This window comes from Charadrius vociferus, unplaced genomic scaffold (assembly GCF_000708025.1).
Source record: "Charadrius vociferus isolate BGI_N301 unplaced genomic scaffold, ASM70802v2 scaffold38, whole genome shotgun sequence".
NCBI classification, from domain to species: Eukaryota; Metazoa; Chordata; class Aves; order Charadriiformes; family Charadriidae; genus Charadrius; species Charadrius vociferus.
Window position 1 is genome coordinate 1,710,742 of NW_009650176.1, and position 12,085 is coordinate 1,722,826.

At 38.6% G+C, this 12,085-nt stretch overlaps 1 protein-coding gene across 1 annotated transcript in view; it reads right to left on the reverse strand.

Moving 5' to 3' along the window:
- The window catches only part of GLRX3 (glutaredoxin 3), a 50,589-nt gene that overhangs the window by 13,033 nt on the left and 25,471 nt on the right, over window positions 1-12,085 (reverse strand). Inside the window, exons 3-5 of the mRNA XM_009892744.1 lie at window positions 6,803-6,911; window positions 3,739-3,813; window positions 2,912-3,113 (exon numbers count right to left, since the gene is read on the reverse strand). Of these exons, the coding sequence (XP_009891046.1) occupies window positions 2,912-3,113; window positions 3,739-3,813; window positions 6,803-6,911 (386 nt within the window). The remainder of the gene's footprint in view (window positions 1-2,911; window positions 3,114-3,738; window positions 3,814-6,802; window positions 6,912-12,085) is intronic.

Below are 12,085 nucleotides of genomic sequence, written 5' to 3' on the forward strand. Positions count from 1 at the left end.
AAGCCCAACACAGTATGGGAAGCCTCAGTACATACAGGATCTTCCACCTCCCCTCATATTTCTATAACCCTTTTACAGCAACATCTGAAAAAGCAGATTGTAAAATAGCATACAAACATTTTAAAAGCAGCTGAAAGCACACTTTGGGGCAGAGGCAGTAAGAAAAGCTGCACACAAGCCGCAAGTGCTTCAACCACCCGAAGTAGCCTGGACCAAGCTGGAAGACTCCTCTCGCTGCCAGGGCAGGACTACCCTCTGCTGAGCACGGCCCAGACTGACACGCATGTTTGACATGCTTTAACCACGACTTCTCTTTCAAACACTGTTTCATGACTTTTAGATACAAGCCCTCCTCCTCAAAAAGGGCAGCACGCACTATACTACGCTCCCTCTAATTAACAGTGCTCGACAGACAGACTCTCCCTCCTTTCCTGCCCAACATACACCGTATCAGGCCAAAGCTTCTCTCTGTGCTCCAGCCCAGCTGGGTCCACCCTGCAGCTTCACCGCTGTTGCACTCTGCTCAGCTCCCGCATCTGTCAAGTGTCGGTCCCGACTCAAAACTACCTGGAGTTAATGAAAAGGTTCTTATTTACACTACGGACCCAATCCTCCATTTCAGTAACTGGAACTAGACAGAATGACATAAATAGCTCTCCTGTCGTACAATGCCTTCACAGATACACTGCAAAACAGGAGAGGCCGTTTGGCAGGTCACGTATCACAAACCTGCATTATTCTCACTTCACCAAATCAACCCATCGCATATCGTTATCCTTCCCTGTCCCCCTTTTAACAGTACGTGGTGATACTACAGTTTGAGTCCTTCCAGATTGAGATAAATAGACAGAATGTGTAAGATCAGTTTCTTTTAGGTCCTTTTACACTATTTTATCCATTTTCCTTTACATAGCTCACCACTCAGTTTCTTTTGGAAACTTCCTGGACACACTCCAACAGAAAGCACAAGCAGCAGCTACACGGCGATGTCTGCACTTGAAACTTAACTGAATTTAATACTTCAAACCGTGGCGAGATCTTCCACAGCTGGAACATTAGCAGTGCATGCACACCGCAAGGATATTTGGCAATTATGTGAATATAGCATCAACAAATCACCACAGCATGCCAACAGCTCGACTCACGGACTGCTGACCACACACGAGCAGCACTGCTCCGTCTCTAGGCTGCATCTGCTGAGCTCATACCACAAGGGGGTCAAGAAGAATAGTTCCTTAAGTCCTCATTTCCCTCCTCAAAGTGTTTTAAACTCATTTAGTTCACATGCACATCTGCCATGATATAGAACAATTTATGAGGAATCTTTCAAACCTGCGCATGTTACTGTAACTCATACACAGATGGACAAAACAAGTATCTCATTATTTGGTTTTAGACACAAACAACTGAGGTTTTGCGTAACAATTTAGCTTATTAAGTAGTTATCATCTCTTTGTTGGTTCCATAAAGATATGCCACAGGCCTTTCCTTCAGGAGCTTGGCTGCAAGGAGCGGGCTACTGCTAACCCTTTTCTTATCCTCCTGCTATGTTTCACAATCCTTTCATCTCTCTGGCCCGGCAATGGAGTCCATATGATCTGCCCCCCAGGATACGCATTTGCTTAGCAAAGTAATCTAATGTTAGTCATCTCCTGCAGAGAAGTAACTGTAGAAGTCGCAACATTTGATCTCTAGACCAATTTGGGGAGAGAAAGGAGGTAAAAAGTCAATGCAACTTGTTTCCCCATTGCCTTTCCCTCCCCTCAGTTTTAGAATTTTGTAATTATATCTTATTGCCACCGTCCTCAGAATAAGACATTTTCAATCTTCTCATCTTAAGTGAAGCCCTGGAGATGAGGAATGGTTGGTTTTCCACGCTGCTTTTTGGTCCTGGTTTTTTCAAGATGGAATATGGGCCTTGGGGAACAAGCGTATGTGAAAAAAATCAGCACAAAAACTAGCAGCTAATAATCACTTCCGTAAGATATCAGTAGAAGACGACCGTGGGTGGGTTAAAAGCAGACTGACAACTGAAGATAAACTCTACCAAAGGCAGGCAAGGATTACACTCAAAGGAGACAACCTGGAAAGTGTTGTGTTGTTAATTGCCAAAACGATGTCCTCAGAGCTACACTGGAACAAGAGGGAGCCATACCCAAATAAGAGCTGCCAGGAGTGCGGTTTGGTCAAGCAATCCCCATCCTACATCACTGTTACTCTTTTGTTGACCTCCTGCAGCTCACTACAGAAGACCCGGCAAGATTAGTTCCGCAATGCAACCTCCTGAGGCTGCCTAAGTAGAAGGATGGCAGCTTCACACTACTGAAAAATTTTGGGCTTTAACATTTGTTCATGTGGTTTCCATATAGATCAACACTTCAAGTTAGGTGGGAACCAAGCACTCTAAACAGCGAGCAAGGGTTAAGAGTGCTAGGTTTAAGAAAAGGCATATCCACTGTACCAGAAACATGCTTTCAATTTTACCAGCTAGGGTAGTTTTATTTTCTTTTTCCAAATGGCAACAGGAATCCCAGATATTAGTCAATTCTTGCTATGCCTTGAATTGAAACGTTCTCTTCAGACTGTTTTACATTTTCAGCATGTAACTTGATGCGCAAAGTGTGTAATGAATAAACACTGAGCTACCTCAGGAACACTGTCCTACTTCAAGGATGGCATTGCACATCACATACTCTTCAGAAAGCCCCTAATCTCCCGGATTCCGTTTTCAAAATTTAACTAAGGGAATAGCAACTCTCTAACTGCACATAAGCAATGTGAAAATACTTTCATTAATGTTTCTAGGTGTACAAGACACTGTTGGGATGTATCTCCCCAAAACTGAGTAAATCTGACAAGTAGCCCAAAGCAAGTGCTGTCACACTGAACGCGAACTTCAGAAAATCCTTACCACAGCGAGGTTCTTTTGGCGACCCTTTCATAAACAGCATGCAAGGGGCAGCATTGATGAGTTTCTTTAGACGCACATTAAGATCTTCTTTTGCACTCTCATTAGAGGCAGCAGAAACAGAACTGCTGGACGCATGGCGCTGCACTTTTTTGGTCAGCTCTGGGGCATGCGCACCATCTAATCTGTCAACTTTCTGAGAATTCTAAGGAAACCAAAACACAGGCTCGTGTTAAAGGATTAAATTCAGAATCTGTACTGTAATAAAAAAAAATAGTAAAACCACCATATAAAGTATAGATTTTCAGATGCAGGATGGATTAGTGTATCGATCTTTTAGCCATACTTTAGTTCCAAGACTCACATCATTCTGCTGGCTGGCTACTGCTAATGCTAGCGAATTTGCTATCAGAAGAATTTATTAAAGAAAATATTTTGAATTATATTATCGCAGGCAAGTGTGACCCAAACAGACTTGTCATTTCTATCAAAAGATTATTTACTTGGTTTCTGCCATGTTGTAGAACTATAGCTAGAAAAGTAAACACTACTGAAAATTTTTTGGCCCAATATGAGGTACGACAACTAAAATAAGAACTATATAAGAATCCCAAAGCAATTAAGGAAGCTCTGAAATATTACATATCGAGTGCAAGAACAATTCCTATCTACTTTTTTAGGCTTCACTGGACAGATGTAAATCAGATACATAAGAACTTTCTCAGTGACAAAACACTTAAGTTTCTGCTTTTCTGGTAGTAGTATTAAAAAAGTATACATATTAACAGCCCACATGGAATCCATTTTCTTTTAAATCCATCTTCTCTTACCTTAAAGAATAAGAACGTTGGAACAGAACTAATTCCATATTTTTCAGATACTTCAGGCACAGCTTCAGCTTCCAGCTAAAAAAAAAAAAAAAACCAAACAAAAAAAACAAAACAAAAGATGATTTTCATAATCTTCTTTAAAGTTTGACAGTGGATGTCAATCCTGTCTAGAATGTTCTTCTAGGCATTTTATACATTTAAAAAGGATTTGATGCAGAAGTTTGTGACACATTTGCATTTAAATGAGACTCACTGGGTTGGCGTGTCATCCACTGAGCCTACACAGTGTCAAAACAGGTTCAGAGGTTTTTATTTTGTTGCACATTTCAAAAGATGCCTGAAGGCTACGAATAAAATTTTTGGTGCACTAGTGACCTAGTAAATTTTCAATCATATGCAGCTACTACTATATTGAAATCCATAAATCATTGACCCCAGTTATGTCATGATTACAGTGCTTATTTTCTGCCCACAGCAATTCTTGCTGTTTGCTCTATTGACTAATTTCAAGGGGCAGTACATCACGACTGACATTTGCAGCCTTCTGCAAATTATGAAGAAAAAAAAAAAAAAGAGTGTTTCTTCAATAAGCTATTGATGTCTACTAAATTTTATTTTTAACTCCTGCAAGGCTGCCGAGTATTGAGTGGCAAGCTTGTTGAGATTATTGGTTCTGAATTTATTCAGCATTCAAACGCGTACCTTGAAATTATATAATGTAGCGATTTGCCAAGAAAATATATCCTCTAATTAACTCAAATTGTTGATTTTCCACGCATAGGCTAAAAGCTTACTTGAGTGACAGAAGATCTAGTACAAGATTGTTTAAGACACTAGTTCTGTAACAGCTGCAGAGTTAATGGTTAAAGAAGCGGTGATAGATCTAAATGTTTCAAGCAAACCTGCAATCCAGTGTACAGAAGAAAAAGCCTCAAATTCTTATTCAACAAACCATACAGCGACATTTCATGAACAAGCATCAGGAGAACTACTGAACAGTTTGCTCCTGCCTGCCCCGTCCATCCTTACACATTTTAGAAAATACTGTTTTCACTATTAACCAAAACATAGTAAACCTCTAGAATATTTTAGTATTACACCATGTTTTGATTTGCTCCAACTATCTACGCTCTTAATGAACTCAGTAAATTCAGAAGCAACCCAGAAGAATAAGTCAAAAGAGTTCAAGCTCCACCTCTATTTTTGTAAATCAATGCTCCAACAGGATCAACTGAGAAACTAAAGCTATAAATTGAAAACTGTAAATATATCCCAATTATCTATCCTCTTTCAAGTGGCAAATCATTAAATGACTTCTACCTATAATATTAATTTTCTTTTCCAGTAAAATTTCCTAGTTACTTGGATACTTATGTTCCACTCTGGTGAGGTTCACACATACAGAACAGATTTAATTTCACACTTCAGTAACTTGCTCTCATTGGTATAACTTTCAAAAAAAATGTTTCTGATTCTGGACATAGACACACTTTCATTGTAACCACGCCAAGGATCTCAGAGTTAGGCTATGCAACAACTAAAATGAGAAACTGAATTTAGAAAGACTTCAAGATTTCTGGACAATTTTGAAGTTCATTTTGTTATTACTTAGCTCTTTTCTAGAATGTACATTCTTATGATTTGCAAGGCGGTACACTACTCTTGGTCGGTCATCTGTAACCATCGATGAGGTCTTGCCAATTAAAAGGCAGACTCTGGCTATTCTGGAATACAGAACAAAATCCCACAAAGAACCTCCAAAAATCAAATACACTCCCCATGAGAAGCCCCTCCCAAAAAAAACATATCAAGAAAATCCACCCAAGTCTTTCAGCAGCTTATTTTCTCTAAACAAGTACACCAGTAATATTGGGGCGGGGGGGGAGGGGAGGTGCCATTATCTTAGTTTTGCAAAACTCGATCACTTCAGAACCTTGTTATTAAAAAATAAATTACATCTGGATAATAAGGGTTATAAATAAATAATACATGAATATGAATAATAAAGAGGCAACTGAGAATTTTCAAATTTTCTTGGGCCTACCAAAAGCTATAGCAGCTCTATGTAAATTTAAGCATCTTGAATTTTCAAAACATTGAAAATTAGTCTTTTGAAGCTCTACGCAATAAAATACTACCATTCAAATAGCTCTGTCCTTCTGTTTCACAGAGAGAAATACCAACTGAAAGAGGAATCATTAAAAAAACCCCACAAAACCTAAAGGCTGTAAGAAATCAAATTAAAACACTCACACACAGCTGGCTGCTCCATTACTCCCTGCCCTCATAATCACAGAAGTGTCTCATTAACAAGAGAAAGTTGTTCTAAAACGAACAGCATGTTGATGAAGTGCATTCATTTTTCCCTCCACACTGGTTCTCTAACTAGGAGGTGTGGACGATCTCACAAAAATATAGCATCTCATTTGTGTTTATCCCATCCAGCACTATATGACTGTCACCTTAAGAGTGACAATGTCGCACTGACTTAAATTTACCTTCCTTTAAACTTCATGAAGATTACTGCTCATCTTAAGTATCAGAAAGAAAACCTCTATGAATTCTGCGATCTATTTAGCTAAGCAATAACATCACGGGAACAAATGAGACCTCCAGCACACATGAAGAGAACAGTGTTGCCAAATTAGTCTCAAATCCATGCACAAAAATCATGCTTTAAAAAGGTGGTTATCTACAGAACTGAAGGACTGAGACATTGCAGGCACAGAGACATTTAAAAGCGTATTTGTTAGATGGAGTAGCTAGCGAAAAAACTCCATCATTGTATCTTAGTAGACCAATTTTTAATTTTTTTTTTTCTTTAAGCAGCACAATAAAGTGAAGGTGTCATTTATGCTTGCAGTATCAAGTTTGGAAAGATGAATCTAGACCTTTCATCCCACGGATTTTCAATGCATCTCTTTCATATGTTCAACCCACAGCTTTAAACGGGAAGCCATAAAGGAACTTCAGAACCAACTTTACCCATATTTTGTAATACTTTACTCACACTTTGTAATAATGGCTCTCCTCTATTTAAAACAAGCTCAACTGCCTGACTTACCTTCACAAATGTAACCTGCGTGTGTTCCTTTGCTAGTGCCACCATAACCTCATTCATCTGAGCACACTGAGGAGCCCATGGTGCCCAAAAGTGGACAACTACAAGGGACCTATTAAAAAAACAAAAGTGACAGCAATTATTTTTTAAACAGAATCATGCAATGTAAAAGTTTGATATGCCATGCCAAAAAAACCACAAACAAAAAACAAATAAACAAATAAACAAAAAACCCCACCATCTTCCAGAAACAAAAGAAAATCAAAACCAGGAATGTTTTCTATGACTTGCACAGAGGAGGACTTCAATGATTTTTCTGGAAACATTCCCAAACCCAACCAGCACCGTTAATGTAATGCAATACAAAGAAAAACGTCATCCTGTATTATGACAGTAAGAGATCATTCCATAAGAATGCCAGCCAGGAAGGAAAAAAAAGCAGAAACACTAAAGATGAAGTCATACACTACAGGACACAGATTGTGAAGCAGGGCAAACACTCAGAAAGGCTCTTGGGCACCCCACATCTCTTCCCAGGCAAGCGTTCCGTCTTCAGAACCTCTCAGCAGCTTCATGCTAGAGGCTGCACCATTGCTTTTCTCCTCTCAGTGCCACTATTGCCTCTTTACTGCTTATCCAGGAAATAAGGTAGTAACTTTTCAAGTCTGCGCAGACTTTTCTAAAGATACAGTATTCTTATGCCGAAATACTATTTTCTGCTTTTATTAACTCCAACTTCTCATTCCTCTTCCAGCTTCACTAAGGTTTCCTTGAATGTTTGGTATTAATTATACACAGCATTTAAAGATGTGAAGTCATATGTGTGAACAGAAATCCCATCAAATTGGGTACGACAAGGTAGTCCTCATGAGCTTAAACAAACCCGCTTCGATGATAACAGCAACAAGATATTTGTATCCAATTTTCAATTCTGTTTTCCAGGTTTGCTGAAGCCAAAACCACTACATAATAGGGGTAAAGAATAAAAGACATATAATGTACTACTTTTAATCTACTTAGAAAGAGATATAGAAATCAACGCAACCACACTGTAGAAGCTATTTAGGGTCTTTTATTACTAAATAATGGAACCTCAGTACACATTTTTAATAGCTATGCAGGTAGCACGACATTCATACTGAAACAGAAGCTGTGTTATCTGACCACATACTCTGAATACAGCGCTAAACTCAATTCAGACACAGAACTTTAAAATTCATAAACTTGATTTCCCAAAGCAATTCTAAGAAGTTTTAGTAAAAATATAATGGGATAGCCTTTTTTTTTTTTCATCATGCCATCAGTCATAGCATGGTTCTGCTTTGAAAACAGCTTGAAACTGGCAGAGTTTACAGACCAGTAAAAACTGAAATGGCAGAAAAAAAAAAAAAAAGTTGCCTTGTTCTGCAAGTGTCAGCCTTGCAAATTCAGACCTGAGCTCAGGAACAGTTCAAGACACCTTCTCCAGGGCTGTCATCTGTATAGATTCTTCCAAGACTTGTATACAAGTCACCAAGAGCAATGATCCCAAAGGCAAACCATCTCTTTTTAATTACAACAAAGTAGCTGCATGCTTCTTTGAACTTATTTCACTGCTCATAGCTGACACTAGTAAAGGCTCATTTAAGTGATTTACTCTTTACTTATAAATGGGATTAGATATGGACTTCTTGAGAAAGCTGAGACTACATCTCACTGCTCAGAGTAAAACCCTAACTGCAGAACTGCTTCAGCATGTAAACTTATAGCAGTGCTCTTTGTGGAGCCCAGCTACAGAGCAAATGCAGAGGCAGGTAACAGCACAGGTAGCTCATGCAGGAGCTTTATCCCTTCCGAACGTTACTACAGCTGTCACCTCATCCAGACACATTTTAAATAAGACTTTTGAGCCAATGGCAACAAGCACTTGGAAGTGCTGTCCCCATGCTGCAACCAACATTTTCTTCCCCACAAAGGGACAAGGTGAAAATAATTAAGTACGCTGGGAGACAGGAGGGAGTTATTTATATATATGAGAATATCCAGTCACAACAGACAGAAAATTTTAAAATTAAAAAAGCAGCAGTTCAACATTTTAGAAGACAGACCAAGTTCTGATGCAGCCAATTCTCAAGAGCTTTGCTCCAGATTGGTCACCACATCCATCATTTGAAATACCAATTTTGAGACCTCCTCCAATATCATTCTTAACGTATGCACTGTTCACTGACAACGTTAAGAGCTCAGAGAAGTCGTTTAAAACAGATCAAGGATGAACAAAAATACTTTTTTGTTTAAATCAAGTTTTATGACAAAGGCTAATCTACTTAGATCTTCTACTGCTTTTACAATTAGAGAGAATGAAGTTGTGAAGCCGTCACTGCAACTGCACAATACCTGTACATTTACAAATATAACTTTTACATCTGTTAGAAAGCAAGTAGGACAAGAGAATACTTCCACTGGCTAAAAACAAGTAGTTGAAGAAAGAGAACAGAGAACATAAAAGTAGCATAGTGGCTACGCATCAGGCCAAAGCCCTAATAAATAACTTGATGCATTTTCCTTCCACTAACAGGAATGCATACCCTTCCCCTACTACCAAGAAGTATTTCACAAGTGCTCAAGTTAATTTAGTATGCATAGTGGGACACATCTGACCACATGAATGTCAGCTCATGACAAGTAGAAGAGGAATGATCACATGGTTATTTAATACGCATTCCATCAGAGCCTCTTCTTTGCTTAGCAGCATATAGTTGCAATTTTTATCTTCGTGAAGGACATACTTTAAATTAATTTGCAACAAGGGTTTGGGCTTTTGGGTTTGGGTTTTTTTGACAGTTGCATTCACAGAACAAGTCTAATTCTGCAATTAGACTGCCCTCTTAGTATTTCAGTACTTTAAATTAAACTTGAAAACTAGCGAGAGTAATTCAAAACATTAAGAAAGGAAGAAAACAGTTAGCAAAATGAAGCACATAAGTGATTCTACACAAAGTATTTCTTACATTCAACCAAGATATCTCTAAACACTCTACCATTATATATAAAACAGGATTGTAACAAAAAGCTTATGACAAGTCCCGAAGTTTCTCTTCCTGTATGATTTTATATTTCACATTTTGGGGGAAAAGCTGTGGGCCCCAAAATAAAACTAACTTTAATATAACATTTTTTTAAACTTTAGTAGCAGAAGAAAAATCAGAAGGACATATCACACATTTTCCATGACAAAACAAAAAGCCCGAAGTCTTGTTTCTATTGTATATAGTGTAGTATTTTGTAAGTATTCATAATCTTTCTGACAGGCAGTCCAACTTACTTGGTTTTATAAGCTGACCTTCCCAAAACATAGTCTAAGTAACACAACAGATTACAGAACAATAGAAGCGGTTCAATAATTTTGAAGACATTGGCCCAGTTCATCTTTTGCAACCATAAAATCTAGACGCATTTTGAAAAAAATTAAACCCTGAAATTTACACTTATTCCGTAACACAAAGCTTCGTAATACCTTGATGTCAGAAAGATTAATTTTCCAAAACAGGAACTGCTATGAAATTAAGTGTCAACATAAAATGCTGGCAGTTGCAGTGATAATTCTATTAGTTTGAAAAAATAAGGAATTCCATTTGAAAAAAAAAAAAAGCAGTAAAACAGAATTAGGCCTAGCCTTAAAATTTCAGCACATTTTTGTTGTAAGCTTTATCTTTATCTATCTTACTTCCTTGAAGAAACTTTCTCCTTTCCTACTTTATTAAGTGAATGTTTAAAACTACTTTTTTTTTTTACACCATTAATTTTCAAATTCACTTGATAATCTAAATATAGAAGGTACCTTAAGTCAGCCAATGTATATTTTTAAAGTTCTGTCACCATCCAGAAATGGGGAGATCATTAAAAAAAAAAAAAAATCTATGATTTGAGGGATTTGTTATGCTCTGTGAGTGCAGGTTTGTTTGGTTTCTTAGCAGTAACAGAAAACAAAGCCAAATATTTTGAAATTAAGCAGAGGAAAAAAGTTATCACTACCATCAATTCCTCTTAGGACCAAACACATAAAATATACAAAACATACAAAAGAAATTAATTACTCAAGAGTTTTGTTGAAAATAACTTCAAAATATTGTATTTGTTCCTGAAGCCCTTTTCATTTCAGTATGTCCCAGTGAGTGTGAGAGTGTGACTTTCTGCTGGGATGTCCCCACACAACAATTCAGTTGAAGAATAATTCCAGAAAAGACGACTGAAAGTCATCCAGCAAGTTTCAAAGAAACTAGTTTCTTCTTCCCATAATCAAAACTTTCCCGTGTTTCCTTATGCTGCCTTTAAGAATGTGATGCTGGTAGTTCCATCATCCTTTTTAAACTACTCATTTAAATCAGTCTTCTCTCCATATTTGTTTAAAGGCTACTTGCTAATGCAGCTGCCAAATGACATGGAAATGTTTTTCATACACCACCTTATTTCAATGTGCCTTACAGGACCTAGTTAAATACATACTCAGCTAGTGGATTAAAAGATATAATACTAGTTACCACACCTTTGATTCAACAAGACAAACAAGCAAAGCTCATAACCAAACCTGTCTTTCTTCAGTAAGGCACCCAAGTACTTGTTCATCTTTAATTGCAGTGGTAGTTACTGTGACTTTCCTACCAAAGCAAAGCATACGAAGGCTTTTCTCCCAAAGGAACAGTGCCCAAGACTTCCACCACCAGGCCAAGAGCCACTGCCCAGTAGCTGCAGAGAATCAGTGGTCCATGCTGACACACCAATGGGAAGAGAGCCCTGTTACTCACTACTAGAGCAGAAAACCAGATTAATGAGAAACCAGCCCTGTTACATAGGAGCTGAATAACGTAGTTTGGCATTGGTTCTCAGTAAACTGCTGCTGTTTTCATTGAAAATGTTGTACAGTCATTGTTTGTTTTGCTGACACCTCATGGCTCCGGAAAAAAAAAATCTTCGTTTGCATGAAAGTTCTGTTTTGCCTAATTTTCCTGCCAATCCGCCCATGGAGGCTTCCCGTCCCCCGCAGCAGGTTTTGCAGCTGCAGCAGCCCCCCCCGCCCCCGCCGGGCGCCTGAGCCCTCCGAGAGACTCTCAAACTCCGCCTAAGGAAACGGGTGCTTAAAAATAATCTGCCGAAACAAAAGAAAAACACCCCTAAGCCCTTCTCAGATCTATGGGTTTGGTGTTTCTTACTTCCCCGCGAAGGTTTTATTCAGCTCTGAGGCAGCACCGGGCCCACTCCCCTCAGCGGGCACCGGCCCTTCACAGAGCTCGGGCCAAACGCGCGGCG